The 19094-nt window shown below is 35.5% G+C and overlaps 6 protein-coding genes across 6 annotated transcripts; 4 read left to right on the plus strand and 2 right to left on the minus strand.

Moving 5' to 3' along the window:
- Window positions 1-1347: 1347 nt before the first annotated feature.
- Window positions 1348-5478, plus strand: TpMuguga_02g00782 (uncharacterized protein; the record flags this gene model as incomplete). The annotated part of the gene is made up of 1 exon (XM_760256.1): window positions 1348-5478. The coding sequence occupies one exon, from the start codon at window positions 1348-1350 to the stop codon at window positions 5476-5478; it is 4131 nt and encodes a 1376-aa protein (XP_765349.1).
- Window positions 5479-6001: 523 nt separating this feature from the next.
- isy1 (Isy1-like splicing family protein) lies at window positions 6002-7241 on the minus strand. The gene is made up of 2 exons (XM_760257.2): window positions 6361-7241; window positions 6002-6286 (listed from the first exon to the last, which is right to left on the minus strand). Exons 1-2 carry the CDS (start codon window positions 6931-6933, stop codon window positions 6083-6085), a joined length of 777 nt encoding a protein of 258 aa, XP_765350.2. The 5' UTR covers window positions 6934-7241; the 3' UTR covers window positions 6002-6082.
- On the plus strand, window positions 7078-8186 carry HCCS (Cytochrome c1 heme lyase). Its single transcript, XM_760258.2, has 4 exons — window positions 7078-7415; window positions 7543-7702; window positions 7789-7875; window positions 7956-8186. The coding sequence occupies exons 1-4, from the start codon at window positions 7241-7243 to the stop codon at window positions 8155-8157; spliced, it is 624 nt and encodes a 207-aa protein (XP_765351.1). The 5' UTR covers window positions 7078-7240; the 3' UTR covers window positions 8158-8186.
- Window positions 8187-8500: 314 nt separating this feature from the next.
- TpMuguga_02g00785 (uncharacterized protein) lies at window positions 8501-10543 on the plus strand (the record flags this gene model as incomplete). The annotated part of the gene is made up of 1 exon (XM_760259.1): window positions 8501-10543. The coding sequence occupies one exon, from the start codon at window positions 8501-8503 to the stop codon at window positions 10541-10543; it is 2043 nt and encodes a 680-aa protein (XP_765352.1).
- A 154-nt stretch (window positions 10544-10697) lies between these two features.
- On the minus strand, window positions 10698-11911 carry ASF1 (ASF1 like histone chaperone family protein). The gene is made up of 2 exons (XM_760260.2): window positions 11387-11911; window positions 10698-11149 (listed from the first exon to the last, which is right to left on the minus strand). The coding sequence occupies exons 1-2, from the start codon at window positions 11726-11728 to the stop codon at window positions 10706-10708; spliced, it is 786 nt and encodes a 261-aa protein (XP_765353.1). The 5' UTR covers window positions 11729-11911; the 3' UTR covers window positions 10698-10705.
- Window positions 11912-11940: 29 nt separating this feature from the next.
- On the plus strand, window positions 11941-18910 carry smg1 (Phosphatidylinositol 3- and 4-kinase family protein). The gene is made up of 2 exons (XM_760261.2): window positions 11941-17818; window positions 18052-18910. Exons 1-2 carry the CDS (start codon window positions 12018-12020, stop codon window positions 18518-18520), a joined length of 6270 nt encoding a protein of 2089 aa, XP_765354.1. The 5' UTR covers window positions 11941-12017; the 3' UTR covers window positions 18521-18910.
- Window positions 18911-19094: the final 184 nt, after the last annotated feature.

The following is a 19094-nucleotide window of genomic DNA, read 5'->3' on the forward strand; positions in this document are numbered from 1 at the left end:
ACTCCTGTATCAAGTGGTTCTACCAAACAAGTTAGTCTTGACACTGATAAGAAGGAAAGTAATAATGAAATTGATTACAAAAAGGATGGAAATTTTCATATATATACGCCGAAGTCTGGTCATTCCTTTACTAAGGTTACCCAGGGAGCAACCGTTATCTGGGAGTGCAAAGATGGCATACCTGGAACATTGGTTAGAAAAAATAAGGATGAATTCGTTGCCATACTACTTGGTAATCGTGATTTTGTACTATTTAACAAGGATAAGAATACCAATACCTGGAAAGACATCACTAGTCAGAGACATAACGTTTCCGAACTGAAATTCCTAACTGATAATGATAAAGAGATTGCTAGTTCTGACTATACTCGATCCATTGTCCATGAGTATTCTTATGAATTTAAATTCAACACTGGAGTTAAATGCCTCAGTATCAAGTATGACAACAATGTAATTTGGAAACATACGGATGATAACAAGTATAAGGACATAACGAAGTTTCAACTTGGTCTTGTTTCTAACAATTTTTTCGTCTTCAAAAATGAAAATACATTTAAGAATATAAATTACAAAGGAGAAATCATTCCCCGTAAGGCTCAAGCAACTGCAACTACTCAACCAAAGGAAGCTCCTACAACAGCTCCAGCTGGATCGACTGCAACTCAAGCTCAACCTGCGCCTACTCCTAAGGCTCCTGAAACGTCTGCTACTACACCTCCTCAGGCTCAAGCTGAGGGTACTTCTGTGTCAACTCCTTCTGGCACACCAGTCACCGTTGACATCGATAAGACTCAGTCCACAACAGAATTTAACTACACTAAGGACGGTGATTATCATGAATACACTGCTAAGTCTGGGCTCTGGTTCAACAAGGTTGTACGGGGAACGACTGACATATGGGAGTCCAAAGATAATGTGCCTGGTACCAAGGTTAGAAAGAAGAAGGATGAACTCTTAGTCGTATTGTTGCGGAACCGCGATTTTGTACTATTCCAAAGCTCTGATAAGGGCAAAACCTGGGCTGACATAACCAAGGAAAGACATAATGTTACTGCACTGAAATTCTATGGTGATAATGACACTGAGTTGAAGTCCACTGACTATTTAGTTACCGTGTTTGACTTCAGATACAGAGTCACATTTAAAGATGGAGTCAACTGCAAGAAAATTAAGTACGGAGATGATGAGATTTGGAAGAGTAGCGAAGATCCCAAGGCATGTAAGCACTTTGAACTAGGTCTTGTTTCAAACAAATTATTCGTCTGCAAGAATGAAAGCTCACAAAAGAATCTAAATTTCAAAGGGGCAATCATCACTCGTAAGGCTCAACCAACGGCGGCTCCTACAATGGCTCAGACTACAATACCTGTAACAACTGGTCCTCAAGTAAGTGGACCAGCAGTTACTCCCTCAGCTACAACACCTGTATCGGCTGCTACTGCTGTAGCAACTCCTAAGGTAGCTCCTTCTGGTCGACCCGTTACACTTAACATCAGTGGGAAGGTCAGTACTGATGACTACGATTACACTGTGGATCATAATAGAAATGTTAAGATTTTCACTGCCAAGGGTAGTTCAATGTTTAACAAGGTCTTCAAGGATGAAACACCTATTTGGACGACTAATGACAGTACTAATTATGTCACTAAGGTTTTCACTGATGGTATAGGCACTTGTTCCAGTACCAAAAATGTGACCATATATCTGTTTAACGGTCAGATAGAACATTATTGTAAGTCAGAAGGTGGATGGCAGAAAGCTTCTAATAAAATATCCCTTGACCTAGGTAAGACCTCTAGTACAATTGGGTTTGACTTTCACCATGATGGTGAAAGGAGGACTTTTACTGCAAAGCCTGGATACCTATTCAAAAATGTCTTCCTCAGTGGATGTATTGCTGGTAATACTTTTTGGGATGCAAAAACTGACAGTGAATGTTCAAGCAAGGTGGTGGTCTATGGTGTAGAGTCAAGTATTAGGAACGTTAACGTATTCCTGGAAAATGATAAAGTTATACACGCCCATAGGGTAGGAAGTGATTGGATCTCAAAAACTGGCTTTGTTCTTGATATCAACACCAATAAGAATAATGACCTTTTCGACTATAGATCGACGAGAGGATTCGGCCACTTCAATCCCAAGGCAAATTTGTCGATCACTAGGATTGTGAAGAAAGAGCTTAGGATCTGGTCTGCGAAAGATAATGACTATGGTCTGAAGGTAGTACTCATGGGCTCTGGCAAGGATGTGAAACATCTGTCAATTCTGTTGCAGAGCGGAAAGTTTGTGCTCCTTAGCAAGAGCGGTCAGAATAAGCCTTGGCAAGACGTCACTCAAAATAAACATAATTTCTCCGGGGTAAGGCTGTTCTCCCTGGAAGAAGGAACATCAAAGTACCATCAACTGACTAAGGAAGATTATGAGCCAATTGTGTTTGAATGTAGATATGGTTATGAGTTCAAAAATGATGTCAGGTGTGTGATGATCACCAATATGGATATGGTACTGTGGAGCCACACCGAAGACACGGAGTTTGGTTATCCTAAGGGATTCTATCTCGATCTTCGTCAAAACAAGTTCAGTGTCACAAGTCTTAAAGATCAGACAAAGGAAGTAACTCCCACAAAAATAAGTGCCGCAATTTCTGTTGCTACTCCTGTAGTTAAAGTTCCAGTTGCTGAACCAGTGAAAGCTCCTGTAGCTAAAGAAGCAATAGTGACCCCTAAAGCAACTCTTGTAGCAGGTCCACCAATTGTTAAGTTATATTCCAGTAAACCAGGGGAACTCACATGTAAAGTTGAGAAAGAGTTTGACGATTTTGATTACTTCCTAGAAGATCTTAAATGCGAAGTCATTACACATGACGGAAACTGTGTTTGGAAACATGAAACTGGTAAACCCTACCCAAGGTATATGAGCTACAACGAGGAGGACTGTAAAATAGTTGTAAGTTTCGAGAAGGAGTACTATACGTGTACCATCCAAGATAGTAAGTGGAAATCAGTGATACGTAGTTATGATGCGTTTGGGACTGGTGGTATTGGCCCATCATACGCATTTGGTGATACCTCTGCCTTAACTAAATCGTATTCCATTATTGCAACTGGAGACACTATTAAACCAACTGAGGCTAAGACAGTCGCCGCTCCAGCAGTTACAGCCCCTGCCAAGCCCTCTGAGGCCACATCCGTGGCTCTGGATATTGAGAAGAAGCAGACCACCACCGAGTATGACTATAAGGATGATAATGGAGTTGTCACATACACTCCCAAGGCAGGTCATCTGTTCAATAAGGTTTCAGAAGGCCAGCATGAAATTTGGAAATCAGTTGCTAATGTGTTTGGGACGTTGGTTAGGACTAAGGAATCCAAGGGTATTAATTACCTTGTAGTCCTATTGACCAATAGGACATTCACGTTGTTCCAAGAGGCTGATGAAGATTGGACTGACATAACTTCCAAGAGGCACGATGTTGCGAAGCTGAAGTTCCTGGGCGAAGGAGACGCCGTGCTGAAGGAGACAGACTACGATGTAACTATTGTAGACATGTCATTTAGTCACACATTCAAAAGTGGAGTCAATTGTAAGAAGGTTAAATTGGGTCAAGAGGTTGTCTGGAAATCAGGTGACGATCCAAAGTTTCAACAGATAACAGTATTTTCGCTAGGTCTTGCTTCAAACTGTTTCTTCATTAAGAACCCGTCTGGTGAAGTCAAGAAGATAGAATATGAGGCTAAGACTAAAGAAGAGGTTAAGGAGACAGTTAAAGTTGGAGAGCCCACTAAACCCACGGAGGCTAAACCAGTAGCTGAACCTGCAAAGCCTGTAGCTGAACCAACTAAGGAGGTAACTGAGACGATCAAACCTGCTACAGCTCAAGTAACAACTGCTGTAACAACTCAACCTACAACAACTCCTGTTGTTAAAGAGACTCCTAAGCCAGCAGGACCTCCCAAACCTGCCGCTCCAGCTGCGCCTGAAGAACCTTTGTCAGCTCGTACTGATAAGTCCATCGACCTCGACATTGATAAGACTGAGGGTACTGATAAGATTGAGTACTCAAAGAGCCAGAGTGGTAATATTCATAATTTCACTCCTAAGGGTGATCATTTGTTCATTAAGATTACAGAGAAAAATGATGTTGTTTGGGAGTCAAGAAGTAATTTGTTTGGTACCAAGGTTATATTTATTAGTGAGGGTAACAAGAATTACGTAGGTATCATACTTGATAACGGTGGATTTGTACTACTTAACAAGTTCGCTGGGAAGTGGGACGATATCACTAATACCAAGTATGATGTAATGAAGCTGAAATTCTATGATGACAAAAACAAGGAACTCACGTCCTCGAGTTACACGGTTGCTCTAGTTGACTACTCTTACAGGTTCACGTTCAATGATGAAAAAACCTGTAAGAAAGTTAAGTATGGAGAGGATGATGTTTGGAAAAGTACGGATCCTAACACCTATAAAGAAATTAAGATGTTCGATCTTGCTTTTGTTTCTAACTCTTTCTTCATCGGTGAGGATAAAAATAAATTTAAGAAACTAGATTTTAAACCAACTACTACATCTGTTACTCAACCAAAGGTAACACCCGTAACAACTGCAGCAGTTACAACTCCAGCAACTACTACACCTTCTGCTCAACCTAAGACAACTCCAGCAACAACTACAACTACTGCTACTCCTGGAACTCCAGCAACCACAACTGGTACTACAGCTGCCACACCTACAACACCTGTAACATCTACTACACCTGCTGCTCAACCAAAGGCAACTCCCACAACTACAACTACTCCTGCTACGCAAACACCTGTAACAGCTGTTACTCCAGCCGAGACAACTACAACACCTACAACACCTGCTGCTAAAACTGCGACACCTACAACACCTGTAACAACTGCCACCACTAACCAGCTTACCCTTGATATTGCCAAGAATCAGAGTACCAATGAGATTGACTATTCTAAGAGTGATGATAATAAGTATCATAAGTACGCTCCGAAGTCAGGTAAAGTGTTCAGTAAAGTTACCCAGGGTACCGTTCAAATTTGGAGCTCCACAGGGAATGTGAATGGTACCTTGGTAAGAGTCAGGACTGAGAATAATGAGAAACATGTAGCCATAATGCTTAGTAACAATGGATTCAAACTGTTCCACAGCTCTGATAAGGGAAATAAATGGGAGGACATAACCAGTAAGAGACATGACATTACTAAAGTTAAATTCTATGACGACAAAAATAAGGAACTTAAGACACCAGATTACACAGTTAGCCTAGTCGATTTCGCTTATAGGTTCACACTTAAGAGCGGTGTCAAGTGTAAGAATATTAAACATAACAACAAAGATGTCTGGAAATCTAGTGATGATAACAATTTTAAGAATATCACTCTGATTGAATTAGGCCTTGTTTCCAATGATTTCTTCGTCCACAAAGATGAAAATACAAAGAAGAAACTGAATTTTAAATAGTGCCTTTAGTTGCAGAACCTGTAGTACCACCAGTAACTAAGGTAGTAGAACCAGTAACCAAGGTAGTAGAACAACCTGTTACCAAAGCTCTAGAGCCACCTGTAACCAAAGCCGCAGCTCCAGTGTCTGAACCTGTTGTGTCTGGTCAGGTTGCCAGTGTGTTCCATAGGCATCTGAGGTTGTGTACCAGTGATCCTGTTGATCCTAGTAAGTCTGTTCCTATGGACTGTGAGGTTCTTGAGTATCCAATCCTGATTTTTATCTTCTAAACGAACAAAAAAGCCGATACACTGGCTAGTGATAATACACTTAATGATCTTAATACTAAAACACAAGGACTTAGGGATGCAGTCAAAGGTACTGGTGGTACTAGTTTATATGAGAAAGTAGAAGCACTAGCTAATAGTCCTGATGATACTAATTCTGGTCATGTAATAGATAAATTTGAAGGAGTAAGAACCAAGTACAATCAACTAACAACTGATGGGAGTTACGAAACAAATTAAGTTAATGAGAAGGTCAAGGCTGTTGTAAGTGCCTATGAAGATCTTGAGAAAGTCTACGATACAATCCTCAACGTCAAGAAGGCCAAAAATCGACAGGGTCAAGTTGGTAATGGTACTGATGCTACTAAGATTTGGTCCAAGGCCAAGGACCTACATGGGAAAGCCGACGCACTATCCAAAGCCACTGGAGTATCTACTAATCCTTCTCTTAGAGAACCTGCTGAATCCCTTGCTAATGCTCTAGGAGTCAGTGATTCAAGTCTCCAAAACCCTCTCAAAACACTCAAAACTGCTGCTATTGCCTAAAAACAACTCTAAACCCTAACCCATACCATAACTAGCATAAATATCATAAAAAGTATAAAAAATACTATACCAAATTATTGTGTAAGAGTTCTTGTTCTTTGTTATATTCTTGTAGTAACAATTCTTCATCTCGTTCATCATTGAACCCGTAGTAGTCTGGCCTTATCATACGGTATAACTCAGCTCTTGATACATCTTTTAAGCTCTGTTCAACTTCTTTCTGCTGCTGTTCAAACAGTTCCCTCACTCCTGGCAAATTCTTTGCTGCGCCAAAGTATTTATAACCACTCCCACCAATTTTCAATTCAGCTCCGTAACTCGACTCTAAATTAGCCGAAAGTCTACGGTAGTCTGTACCGCCCAGTTCTATGATCCTGTCATCCCAGTGCTTCCGGATCCCAATCAGACGATTAATCTCGTCATTCAAATCACGGACCACAAACTCGCCCAGTGAACCGTCTTGGATCTTGTTAATGTTGAACATTATTTCCTTTATTGTGGCACTACGCCATTTTTCAGCCTCTTTTAAGTTGGTGACCTCAGCCGTGTGACGGGGCCGGAGTACCTGCTCCTGCTCCAAACCGCTCTTTATACGGAGCCACTTATTCAACATCGCATTCGCCTTCTCACTGTTCCGGGCCATTTTTCACGGAGTTTACAGATTTCTAAAGGGTTTTAGGAGTGGAGTTAGGAGTTTACAGTTTTTTATGTATTTCCGATGTATTTTGGATGTTAATTTTGGGATTTGGGGGATAAAATGGTAAAATTTGTGAAAAGTTGAAAATTTTGAAATTTGTTAAAAATTTTTAAAAATTATTTATTGCGATAAAAATTAAAATTTTAAAATTCAAAAATATTTAAAATATTTAAAATTATTAAAATGATAAAATTTGTGAAATAATAAAATAATTTAAAATTTTGTGTGATTCTATTGGGAAGGAGTAGATAAAATGTTTTTGAATAATTTATTTAAGTTGAGTGATGAGGACACGCACGGCGAGGGCAGTTTCTGCCCCTTAAACGAGGACAATAACATGCCAAACCTGCCAAATGAGCCTTTAAACGGAGTTAACTTGGATACAAAACGCGAAAAATCATCAATTCCAAGAGCCGGTCATGATCAAAGTAATCTTCTACAAAGTTACAAATTTTCTCCAAAATTATCTTTTTCTCAGTCTAAATTATCTTTTTTTAGTTAATTTTACAATTATTAAGTAGTTAACATTGTAAATTACTTGTTATTTTGCGTTAGACTGGGTGTATCCTTCTGCGATGCAGTTTTATAATGCGTTGTTGATGAAGAATAAGGACGACGGGAATAGTAATTACATGTCAGAGGCCGTTAAAGCGCACAACGAAGTCAACGAACTCTCCTGGAACCAAATACTCAAATACGAAAAATTACATCAATCGTAACAATCTACACCCTTTTTCCACATTTTTTCACTTTTTATTCATTTGTTTAATTATTTTGTAAATAAATTTAATTTTTGTTTAGTGAGTGTAAGAGTCCGAAATTGAGGCGGTTTGTTGGTAAATATAATAATCCAAGTCCTAAATCTTACCTTGTCAGATTATTCACCAGGTAACTACCCCGTCACGGGTAATAAATTTACGCATAACGAGTTGACATTTTTCTACTTATTGAGGTTAATTGTTGTGTAGATATGAGAAACCGTTTGATAGGCATGATTGGTACGTGGACAGGTGTGGTAGGGAGGTGAGGTATGTGCTGGACTACTACGATGACCCTAAGTCGGCAAATTATTTACAAGTTTACATCGACGTCAGACCCGCACTTGACAACTTCCAAAACCTCTACGATCGCATTAAATTCTCAATCCTCTCAATTCTCAAACTTATTTAACTTTTTAATCTAAATTTTATTATTCTAATTTAATGATAATTATACTTAATTTTATACTAATTAAGGCGTAAAAATTACTAATTTAACCCTAAATTGGAGGTAATTGAGCGAAATTTAGGGCCCTGGAGAGGTGTCCAAATCCGTAAATTACAACTCCAAAACCCTAAAATAACATTTAAATATACAAAATTAACATCAAATTAATGTAAAATAATTAATAAATTATGTATAAATTAATATTTAAAATTATTGTCTGAATATCTGAGGGTATGGTATGAGTATTAGCTAGCTGAGATTATGTGTCTGGAGATGAGTGAGCGTGTGTAGATTAATAGTATTAATAATGAGTGAAATATTGAGTAGATTAGAGTTTCCTCGTTATTTATCGTTTTTTAACGAGGGGAAGTTGGTTTTAGTGAGGAAGCGGAGCCCATTTGAGCCCTGGGAGAACATATCTAACACAAGACATGACATAACTAAAATTCTCTTTTTTGACCCGGAATTAACCGAATTTAAGCCGTCAGAGTATAAATTAAACCCGCTGGATCTCACAATTGAAGTTTCTATTGAGGATTTCTGTGAGAAAATCGAGTACCTCAACGTGAACGTGTTTGAATACAAATCTTTCATGGAATTTGGTTACCCCGAGACTCTCCTCTTTAACATCCTGAGGAATAATTTTACGCTTCATTTTCTAAATGAAAAGAAAATTAAACTTAACTTCCCGAAACTTAAGGTCCCAACTGATCCCGACGATGTAACGCCCGAAGATCTTAACCGCAGCACAATAACAAGAAGCCTTAAAAAACGTCTTAACTCTTGTAAAAAAGGTGACAGGTGCCCGAAAAAAGTAAAACTAAGCTGTAAATTTGGGCGAAGTATAAGCGGTAGTGACCAGATTGAACCACTGAGGCCTTGTAAAGACATCGAGTTAAACACGAGAAAATATAAACTTAACAGTTTAAATCAAGGTTACTGGTACCAATTTAGTGAAAACAGTTGTAAATACGTGAAGGTTTTGGGTTATTTCCTGTGGAAATGTAAGTTTAATGACCCGAGTCAACAGTACCCGAAATCACTTTACTATTATAAAATTCTCAATATATTAATCTTACAGTTTGAATCTTGGTTCATACTGTACAAATTCATAGAACAGAAGTGGACACAGCAGCAAGTTAATATACCTCCAATTAACCTTTATGAACAGACAGATGCTGGATATGTGAAAAGAATGACACCAGACAAGTTTAATGTGGTCTTGAGTATCTCTGGAGATGTGTCAATTCTCTACAGAGTTAACCCTGAAATCTTCTGTGTCATGGTAAAATATAACGTTAGAACTGTGTGGAAATCACTAAATGACAGGGAATCCGCTAAAATAATATTATATAATTTAAGTAGTGGAGATATTACTTTGGATTCGGACAAAATTCTGCTTCTCAGAAATGATGACAAAAGCTGGACCAAGGTGACTAAATTACCAAATTTTATCAAGTTATACTCTGAGGACGAGCTTGGAAATGTGATCCCGATGCACTTGGAAAAGTGGAATCCATACGTAAATTCCGCGAATAAATGCATTTTCACACTGGAACCTGATGCCAAATGTGCTATGGTGACGCAATACGACAGTGTTAAGAATTGTGATGTGGAAATTTGGTCCCGCGGGTTACTGCAGAGTTACCCGAAAAAAATCATCTTCAGCAGCAAAAACAAGGTTTGTGTTCTTGAATTCGACAATTACTTTATTGTCTCAACTCTGAAAGACGATGAATGGGCCAGAAAAGAGTTCTTAATCCCCCCAATCCAGCTGCATAAACAAGATGAAAAAGGTCAAACAGTGCTAATGTCCAGAGAAGATTATGTGTGGGAGCTAATTAACACGCGTTTTATGATACTTTTGCTGAGTATAAATGAGGGCGTCAGATGTACTGAGGTATCATTTAAGAAAACGCTCTTGTGGAATTCCCGTGATAAATCGCCGTATTTCATAATTTACAGCGACGCCAAGAGTAAATTATATCTCACATTTGATACGGAGATTGTTACGTACAAATATAAATCAAGGGTCTGGGTATACAAACGTTATAAGATCCCGCCAATCAGGTTATTTACCCAGGATAACAGGGGAAATAAGATACTAATGAATTACCCTGAGTATAGAGTCCAATTAAGAGATGAGAAGGAAGGTTTGGGATATTACTACGTAATAACCCAGGGCGAGTGTGATGAAGTGAGATATGAGAATAATTTAATTTGGAGAAAAACTGACGAGAAACATTTGTCAGGGTTTACCTTTTCTAACGGGCTAGTAGTGTTCAATTTCGGGATTAAAACCGTTAAATACAAACTAACCAACAGGAGATGGAACAAACTAATATATTAACACTATAATATTATGTATATTAATAGTATATTGTAGTATAGTAATAGTATATAGTTAAGTAGCTCCCTCTTGGGGTATATATTTAAGGGTATATAGTACTAAGTATGTACTTAAAGTATGGTAAAATGTTATAAGTACATTAGTATAAAATATTATCAAGTGTTAAATCTCCTCATATCTTCTCTTTCTAACCTCTTCCGTATACTCAACAGTATCCTCTGTAGTATTGGTATCCACAGTATCTGTAGTATTGGTATCAACATTATCTTCAGTAGTATTACCATCCATAGTATCTGTAGTATTGGTATCAACATTATCTTCAGTAGTATTACTATCAGTATCACTGTTGATAACGTAATTGAGATTATTGCCTTCGAAATCGATGAGGTTGTCGTTATCCCACTTGATTGGGAACCTTGTAACTCTGGGTTGGTCTATGATACAACGTACGATCTTGTCCAGGATTGGTAGGTCTGGCGGGTTCTCCACCAGACTCTCCTCGTCGTACACATTGTTAGTGTAGTAACCAATACGAATAAATTCCTGGTCACAGTAATTCCCACTTATCAATATCGCCTGCATTCCCAACACACTCTCAGGCCGCAACTAAAAATATATTAGTTATTTCGTCAAAATTAGAAAACTAATTAATAATTTAGGGTTTAAAAAAATAAAATGCAAAAGTCGATCGGGCTAGCAAATGGAGAGAAATTAATCTCCAATATTGCTGCAGTAACTACTTATTTGGTAAAAAATAATAGTAAATTGTAAAATAAATGTCAATAGGTTCAAAATGTGTAAATAATGGGGATATATAGCCAGAGTATAACTAGAGTGGGTTACTCTCGAGAAATTGGGAGGATTGACTCTGAATTCGAATTCGAGAATACCTTTATAAAGCGGTCCTAGACAAACCGCATCCAATATTATCTCACCCTTGTTATTACTGACCAAATATTCTTTCTCCTGTTCCATCATATTATCCACAGAATTATCAGTGTTTCCCTCACTATTAGAGGTAGAATTGACGTATCCGGAGCCATCGGACGTGATGTAGATGACTTTCCATTCGACGTCGTGTTTGAGATCTTCTAGGCATTCAAACTCGATTTGAAATATCAACGGCAACTTTATACTACAAACATTATTCCCAATCTTTATATTCGTCACATTTATCAAACTCATCTCCACAAAATCTCATTCTTTCAATCAATTATTCAATTCATTCTTTCAATCAATTTATTATTTTATTTTATTTCAATTCATTTAATTCTAATTAATTTAATTATATTTAATTTGATTAAATTTATGGAATAATTTGTGGAATGTGTAGTTGGAATCAAAATGGGGAATCAAAGTCAAATTACTCAACCAATTCCACAAAAATTAAATAATAAATTCTATAAAAATAATGTAAAAAAATATGTTTTTTATTATATGTGTTGAAAAACAGATAATCGTCTTGTAGTGTGTGATGTTGAAAATTGATAATTTCTGTAATTTTACACAAAATAATGTCTATAATTACTACAATAATTACATTAAACTACACAATTCCACACTATTCTCAAACTTACAGAGTGGTACAGTTACCGCCAATAATACCACTCACACTGCCACAAATGACAATTTAATAAGAAATAAACTCGTAAAAAGAATAAAAAAAGATGAAAAAGATGAAAAGGTGGTGGGAGAATTGGATTTGTGTAAGTTAAAATTGTTATTGTTAAAGTATAATAACGTGACTGATGACACTGTGGAGGGAATAATAAGTAAATTACTGTGGAATAATAAAATATTAAGTGAAAAAATGTATAAAGTAATTTATTACAATAATTTATACAACAAATTGAATAAACTTTACAATAAACTTTCAATTGATGAGGATAAGTTTATTGTAAATGTAAGCTACGAGTTTACATTTTACAAGTTCTTTTATCAGTTTTACCTACACTTTTACATACAATCGGCTATAACAATTATCCCAATACTACCATTCAATACTGTTACTAGTTGTATTACCCAGGAAAATAAATCTGTAAATTCTGCTGGAACTGCTGCTAAGGAGAAAATTGGAGAGGAAAAAAGTGTAAAAAATGTTGCTAAGAAGAGTGGTAAGTTGAAGAATAAGACTGGCTTGACTAAGTTTGACGAGTTTGTATTGGGATATTACTTTGGAATTGAGCGATTCAAAAGTATAAATTACGAGTTAACAGATGCTACGGATAAGTTTAAATATTTATTATATGATAAAACTTTCATAATGGCAAATATTCAGAAATTTGCATATCCCAGGGGTAAACTCAAGGTTAATTTGTTATACCGTGACATACTCACGGTTCAAGATTATCTCACATACTTAACACTGTCACAACAATTACCCTGTGATAACACACACAACGGATTAGACTGTGACGTAGTAAGCTTAATGAATTTGTGCCTAGAATTAAATGTTAATCCTCAATTCCTATACAATATTAATTCGTTCAACTCTTTACTTAATTTTCTAAACACTAGGATCAGTAGTGGTACTGTTAACAAGAGTGTGGAAAATAATACTATCAATTCTGCTGCTAATACTATAAATAATATGAATAGTATGATGACTGAAAAGTATTATAAGATTGAGGGTACGGGATTGGTAGAGGTGATTGATGTGGACAGGTTATTATTCCAGCTACTCATCTCACTGCACCACAATCACAACACAAACCTCAATTTCATTCTCTTTCTACTACACTCTTATACTCAGAATACTGTTAACACTGTTAAGTGTGTAAACACTGTAGAGAGTTTGGAGAATGTGGATAGCGTAAAGAGTGTGGAGAATGTGTGTAATGAAGAACCATCAACAGAAGCACCAGAATTGTGTATGTATGAGAGTAATGTGATAATATATGTAAAGATATTTAAATTAATATATAATCCAAAGTATGGTTACTTTTTTCAATATTATCTGCGTAAAATGATGAAAATTATAAACTCTCAGGTGTACGATAGGAGTACTCAAAATTACCTCAAAAACACCGTAACCAAACTGTTAAACAAGTTTAATTCTGAAATTATTGATCATAACATTTATTATAATAAGAAATATTTCCTTCTACAGACTCTACAATCACTCAGCAGCAACGTGACTGAGGAAAATGTTGTTGAAGTTGTTTCTGTACCTGAAGTGTATAAATATTGTTACAATGTGTTGATATATTACATGAATAATTTGTCATATAAAATTGATGACATTATTATCCTCACCATTAATATTATCATTCACATTTACACTCATAATTTACTCAACTGCAGCAATCTAAATGTGGAAAATATTACTAATTCTGCTGCTTCTGTTGCTGCAGTAACTGCTGCTGTAGAGGAAAATAATTCTGTAAAAAATGTTGCAGTAGTTGCTGCTGCTAATACTGAAAAAAATGTTAGAGAGATGTGTTTGGAGGTGATGGAGAGATATTTGATGAATAATATGCATATAAAGATAACATTGTATACAATGTACAAGTTGATGAGGGAGTTTGATATCAAAATTGACAGCATAGACATGACAGAAATAAAATACACCAGGAATAAAAAAATCGAAAAATCAATCTACAACAACATATTTAACAGGTCAAATATTGATTTTCGATACTTTGTTTTATATTTAATTCAGAATATTAGTCCCACATGCCCTAGGAGGAAGTTGTACCAATTACTCGATTTAGCACTCATTTACATACCCTCACTATTAAAATACATCATCATACATATTCTTAATGATTTTATTCTCAGTAACACATGTAACTCTCCTAATCATTATCAAAATCTTTTTGATCCCGTAGAAAATCTTTTTGCTCCTGATGTTCCTGCTCCTATTGCTGCTGAGGAAAATGATGTTGCTTCAGGGATATATAATTTGGTAGAAAAGTTGAATGGCATATTATTGTATAATATAGAGAATGAGGATAAGGATTACTTATCACTAGAAATTCTCTATTACCTTTTAGACTACATCAACTCCACCACCACACACACAGTTACCCCATACTCTACACACTCTACACATTCTACACATTCTATACATTCTATACACACAGTTGACAAAGTAAACACAGTAAACAAGAATGTAAACTCGGAAAGAAGTGTGAATAAAGAGTTGATGAGAATTTACAGTGTGATAATGAGTAGTATGAACGTGGAGCGTTTGTTTAAGTGTTCTTACTATATAAAATCCTATACAAGGACTATTCACATAATTAACAGCATCACCTCTGTTAACCTTGTTAATTATACGTTATATGATGATTATCTCGTGGATATTACACATAAATACCCAATCAGCATTTGTAAACCCGTGACATCACAGGATTACCTACACATTCTCGCACAATGTTATTTACATCTAGGGAATCATATTCTTTACAATTATTTGAACACAGTTGATAGTAAGTTGGGCGATTTAACACTGTGGCAACTACACACTATGGATACTACTGTTAATACTACCGAGGCAAATGCTGCTTCTACTAATTCTTCTGCTATAGTTGGTAATACAATGAGTATGTCGGAGAGTATAAAATTATTATATGTATCGATACGTGAGAATAATATGAATAATTACGTTAAATACATACAAAACTTATCCACACTCAATCTTACCCAATATTTACACAGTTTGTATACTCGTAATAAGATTGATACAGATGACATACTGTGTAGTCTGGTGACTAGGAGTAAGAAATTGAGATCGGATAATGTGATTGAGATATATAAAGTGTACAAGAAGTGGGATGAAAAAAATGCAGTAAATTATATCCTTCGGTTATTCAATTTACGCATGTACAATAACATAATTTACAATGAAGTAAATGATCATCAGCTGTATCAGTTTATAAAAGAGAATTTAACGCATGAAATTCAGAATTCCGGAGATTTTTACTACTTTAAACTCTTTAACTCTTTTTTACAACAAGCCTACATCACATATCATAACCTACTCATTCCTACTTTCAATAGTGTTAATAATATTCATAGTGTAAATGGTGTAAATAGTGTTAATAATGTGGATATGGTACAAATTGCTGAGGAAAACAGTGTAAAAATTGGTGGGATAGAGATAGAAATGTTATTAATGAAGTATTATTGTGGACTGGATAATAATTTGCAATGTGTGATAGTGAATAATATTTTAAGATTACTAAGTGTCAGTAGTAATTACAAGTTGTATTACTTGTACTCCAACTACCTGTACCAACTTATCATTAATAAACTTGTCAACTCACACACCATCACACTCAATCCCAATCACAACACCGATGATAACACCATCAATCTCATACAAATTAATACTATACTCAGTAGTACCAGTGTGGTGAAGGATACTGTAAATAGTGTGAATAGTGGTAATAGTGTGGTAAAGGATAGTCGTAGTGTAATGGGAGTGGATGGTATAATTGGTATAACTAACTTATATGATTACTCCAATCTATTACTACATACTCTTAATATACACTTTCTCACTCTGTTACATTATTCTACTAATGCTACAGATGATGCAGTTAGGAAAATTAGAGAGGAAAATAAACCTAATATTGCTGCAGATGATGCTGCGTTTGCAAGCACCGATACGAAAGAATACTCAATAGAGAGTATAATGATAAGAATAATATATATAATAATAAGATATAGTCGTGAGGGAAATGTGGAGTTGGAGCGAAACGTGATATTATCCGAGGAGTTGGTCACCTTCTTCTACAAACAAATGTTCACAATATTCAATCATTACATTAATAAAATACCAATCCTCTTTTATTACATTGTTATTAATCAATTAATCGGGTCAACCGTTCACAAATTACTAAATAATATTAGTATCACGGTACTGAGTAAACTGCTGCAAAAGTATCCTAATGTAGTGTTATGGTATATAACATACTTTAAATACTCTAAAAATAATACTCTCAACAGTATTTACACCAAGATTACCAATACTGGGAACACTGGGAACACTGTTAAAATTTCTGCTGTGAGTAGATTATCAGAGGTGATCGTGAGATACAATGTGTTGTACAACGAATTATACAAATTGTCACTAAACAATACGAAACAAAACGATGAACTAAAGTATTTACAAAATCTCAAACAGTTCTTCTCACACACACTTTCACAGAGTACTGGGGGTACTGTAGGTGTGGTGGACATGAGTAAAGGGGTGGACTGCGGGATATTATTGCCTAACTATGAGATATTGTTGTTTAGTAACATTTATTATAATGTGAATAAGGAATACATTACTAACATTCTAGACCAAATTATCACCCTCAAATCCAAACAAAAACCCAAAATCATCACATTCATCACTAATCTACAGGGCTCAAATAATATTTTGGTAGGATCAAAATACACAAATTTGGACCCTAAACACTGTCAAACTGCTGAGAACACTGTGAACTCTGGTAATACTGTGAACATGGGTAAGAGAAGTTTCATATTGAAGAACGAGTTGAAGGGAGATTTGCGTAAGGATTTGCGTAGTATGGACAGTATAAAGTATGTGAACAAGTTAATAGAGTACAAATTCCAGTACAAGCTCCCGGTGTTCAACGTGGTAATAATCTCAGAAATCATAGGCCTGATCCAGTTCCTACCCAATTTAATAACCCTGAAAACGCTCTACAACGACGTGGAACATAATAATCAAGTAGAAAATCCAATCTCCGGAGGAAACATCGATATGAAAAAACTCATCATGTTGTATATCAAATATGTCAACTCCAAACACTATCATAATTCCTACTACATCTACAATACCATTCTGAAGATGCTTTATAATACCCAGGGTACCAGTTCACAGGGTACTAATTCTACCAATTCTGCTGCTCCTAATACTAATACTGTTAATACGGTAAATAGTATGATTGTAGTTGAGAAGGGTGTAAAAAGTGCTGCTCCAGGTTCTGCTGGTACATCTGGTACTGTGGGAGCAGGCACCGTAAATGAGTATTACAACAGTTTAATGAGATATATAATGAAAAGGGAGGGAGTAATAGAATATAATAAATTATATGAAATGAGTAATAAGTTTAACCTAAGTTGTAGTATCTGGAACATCTTCGGATATATCATAGGACTGGGTGACAGACACACCGAAAACATCCTAATCGACGTTAAAAACGGTGATATGGTACACGTAGACTACGATTGTCTATTTGATAAGGGTTTGAAGTTACTAATTCCGGAACTTGTTCCGTTCAGATTAACTCCAATCATACTACATAATCTGGGTACGTTACGGTGCTTGGTCCCGCTCACACAGTTAGTTAACTTATTTTAGTTACTATTCTATTTCCAAGCTATTGATATTTATTTTTAATTTACTAATTAAATTTGGTAAATAAGTGGTTGAATCAGCAGAAATGGAGGAAAATTTCCTCAGTAAATCGTAGCCCGATCAACTTTTGCATTTTTTTAACACAATTTATTAATTATTAAATAATTGTATAATAATGTGTAGGAGTGAGTAATGTGAATGTGTGTGGGTTGTATTATAATAATAGTTTAAGTTTCTATGAGATGTTAACGACGAATAAGGAAATAATAAAGCTAATTCTGTACAACTTCATCCTCGATCCCATGATCAAGTGGGATAACATACAAAACAAAATCACTCTCAAACTCACAAACCACATCAATATCTTCACCACAACACACAATAACACCGTGAATAAGATGAATACTACGAATAATCCTGGAAATAGTGTGAATAATGTGAATAATCCTGGAAATAGTGTGAATAAGATGAATAATCCTGGAAATAGTGTGAATAAGATGAATAATGTGAACAATGTGGGTAAGGGAGAAGTTGGTATGGAGGTGATATATATAAATGAGAAGGTGAATAATAACATTTACATAAATGAGTTAATTAAGTCATCAATCAACAAACATTTACTATCAAGAATGTTCGTCGGATGGGCACCGTGGATTTGATTACACAGGGAGTTATACACTTATTTACGTATCCGCACCAATTATCCATATTTGCAACATATTTACATTTCATTTTTATTTTACTAATTAAATTTGGTAAATAAGTGGTTAAAGCAGCAAAAATGGAGATTATTTTCCTCTTCATTTGCTAACCCGATCAACTTTGACAATTATTTCCAAAATCACAAAATTTCTAATTAAATTTCAATAAAAATGACAAATAATTAATAATTTAGTGGTTGAAAAGGTTAAGTTAATTGTAGTTTGGTATAATTGGTATACCAATTTTGAAAATAACAAAATTACAGAATTTGAATTTTTACTCCAACACTGTATTGAAATTATCAAACACCCAGAAATTCAGACCAATGAACTCCACACACACTTTATATAATACCATCCTATTATATATTATTATAGTATAGTAATAGTATAGTATAGTATCTACGTGTTAATTTAATACCTTGTACAATGGTTTAAACCCTTTTAATGACAAATTGCTAAGAATAAACTACCTCTAACCAACTCAATTAACAAGATATATTAACTATAAACTATGTGTATTGTTAAGATG

Source organism: Theileria parva, chromosome 2 (assembly GCF_000165365.1).
Source record: "Theileria parva strain Muguga chromosome 2, complete sequence, whole genome shotgun sequence".
Classification (NCBI taxonomy): Eukaryota; Apicomplexa; class Aconoidasida; order Piroplasmida; family Theileriidae; genus Theileria; species Theileria parva.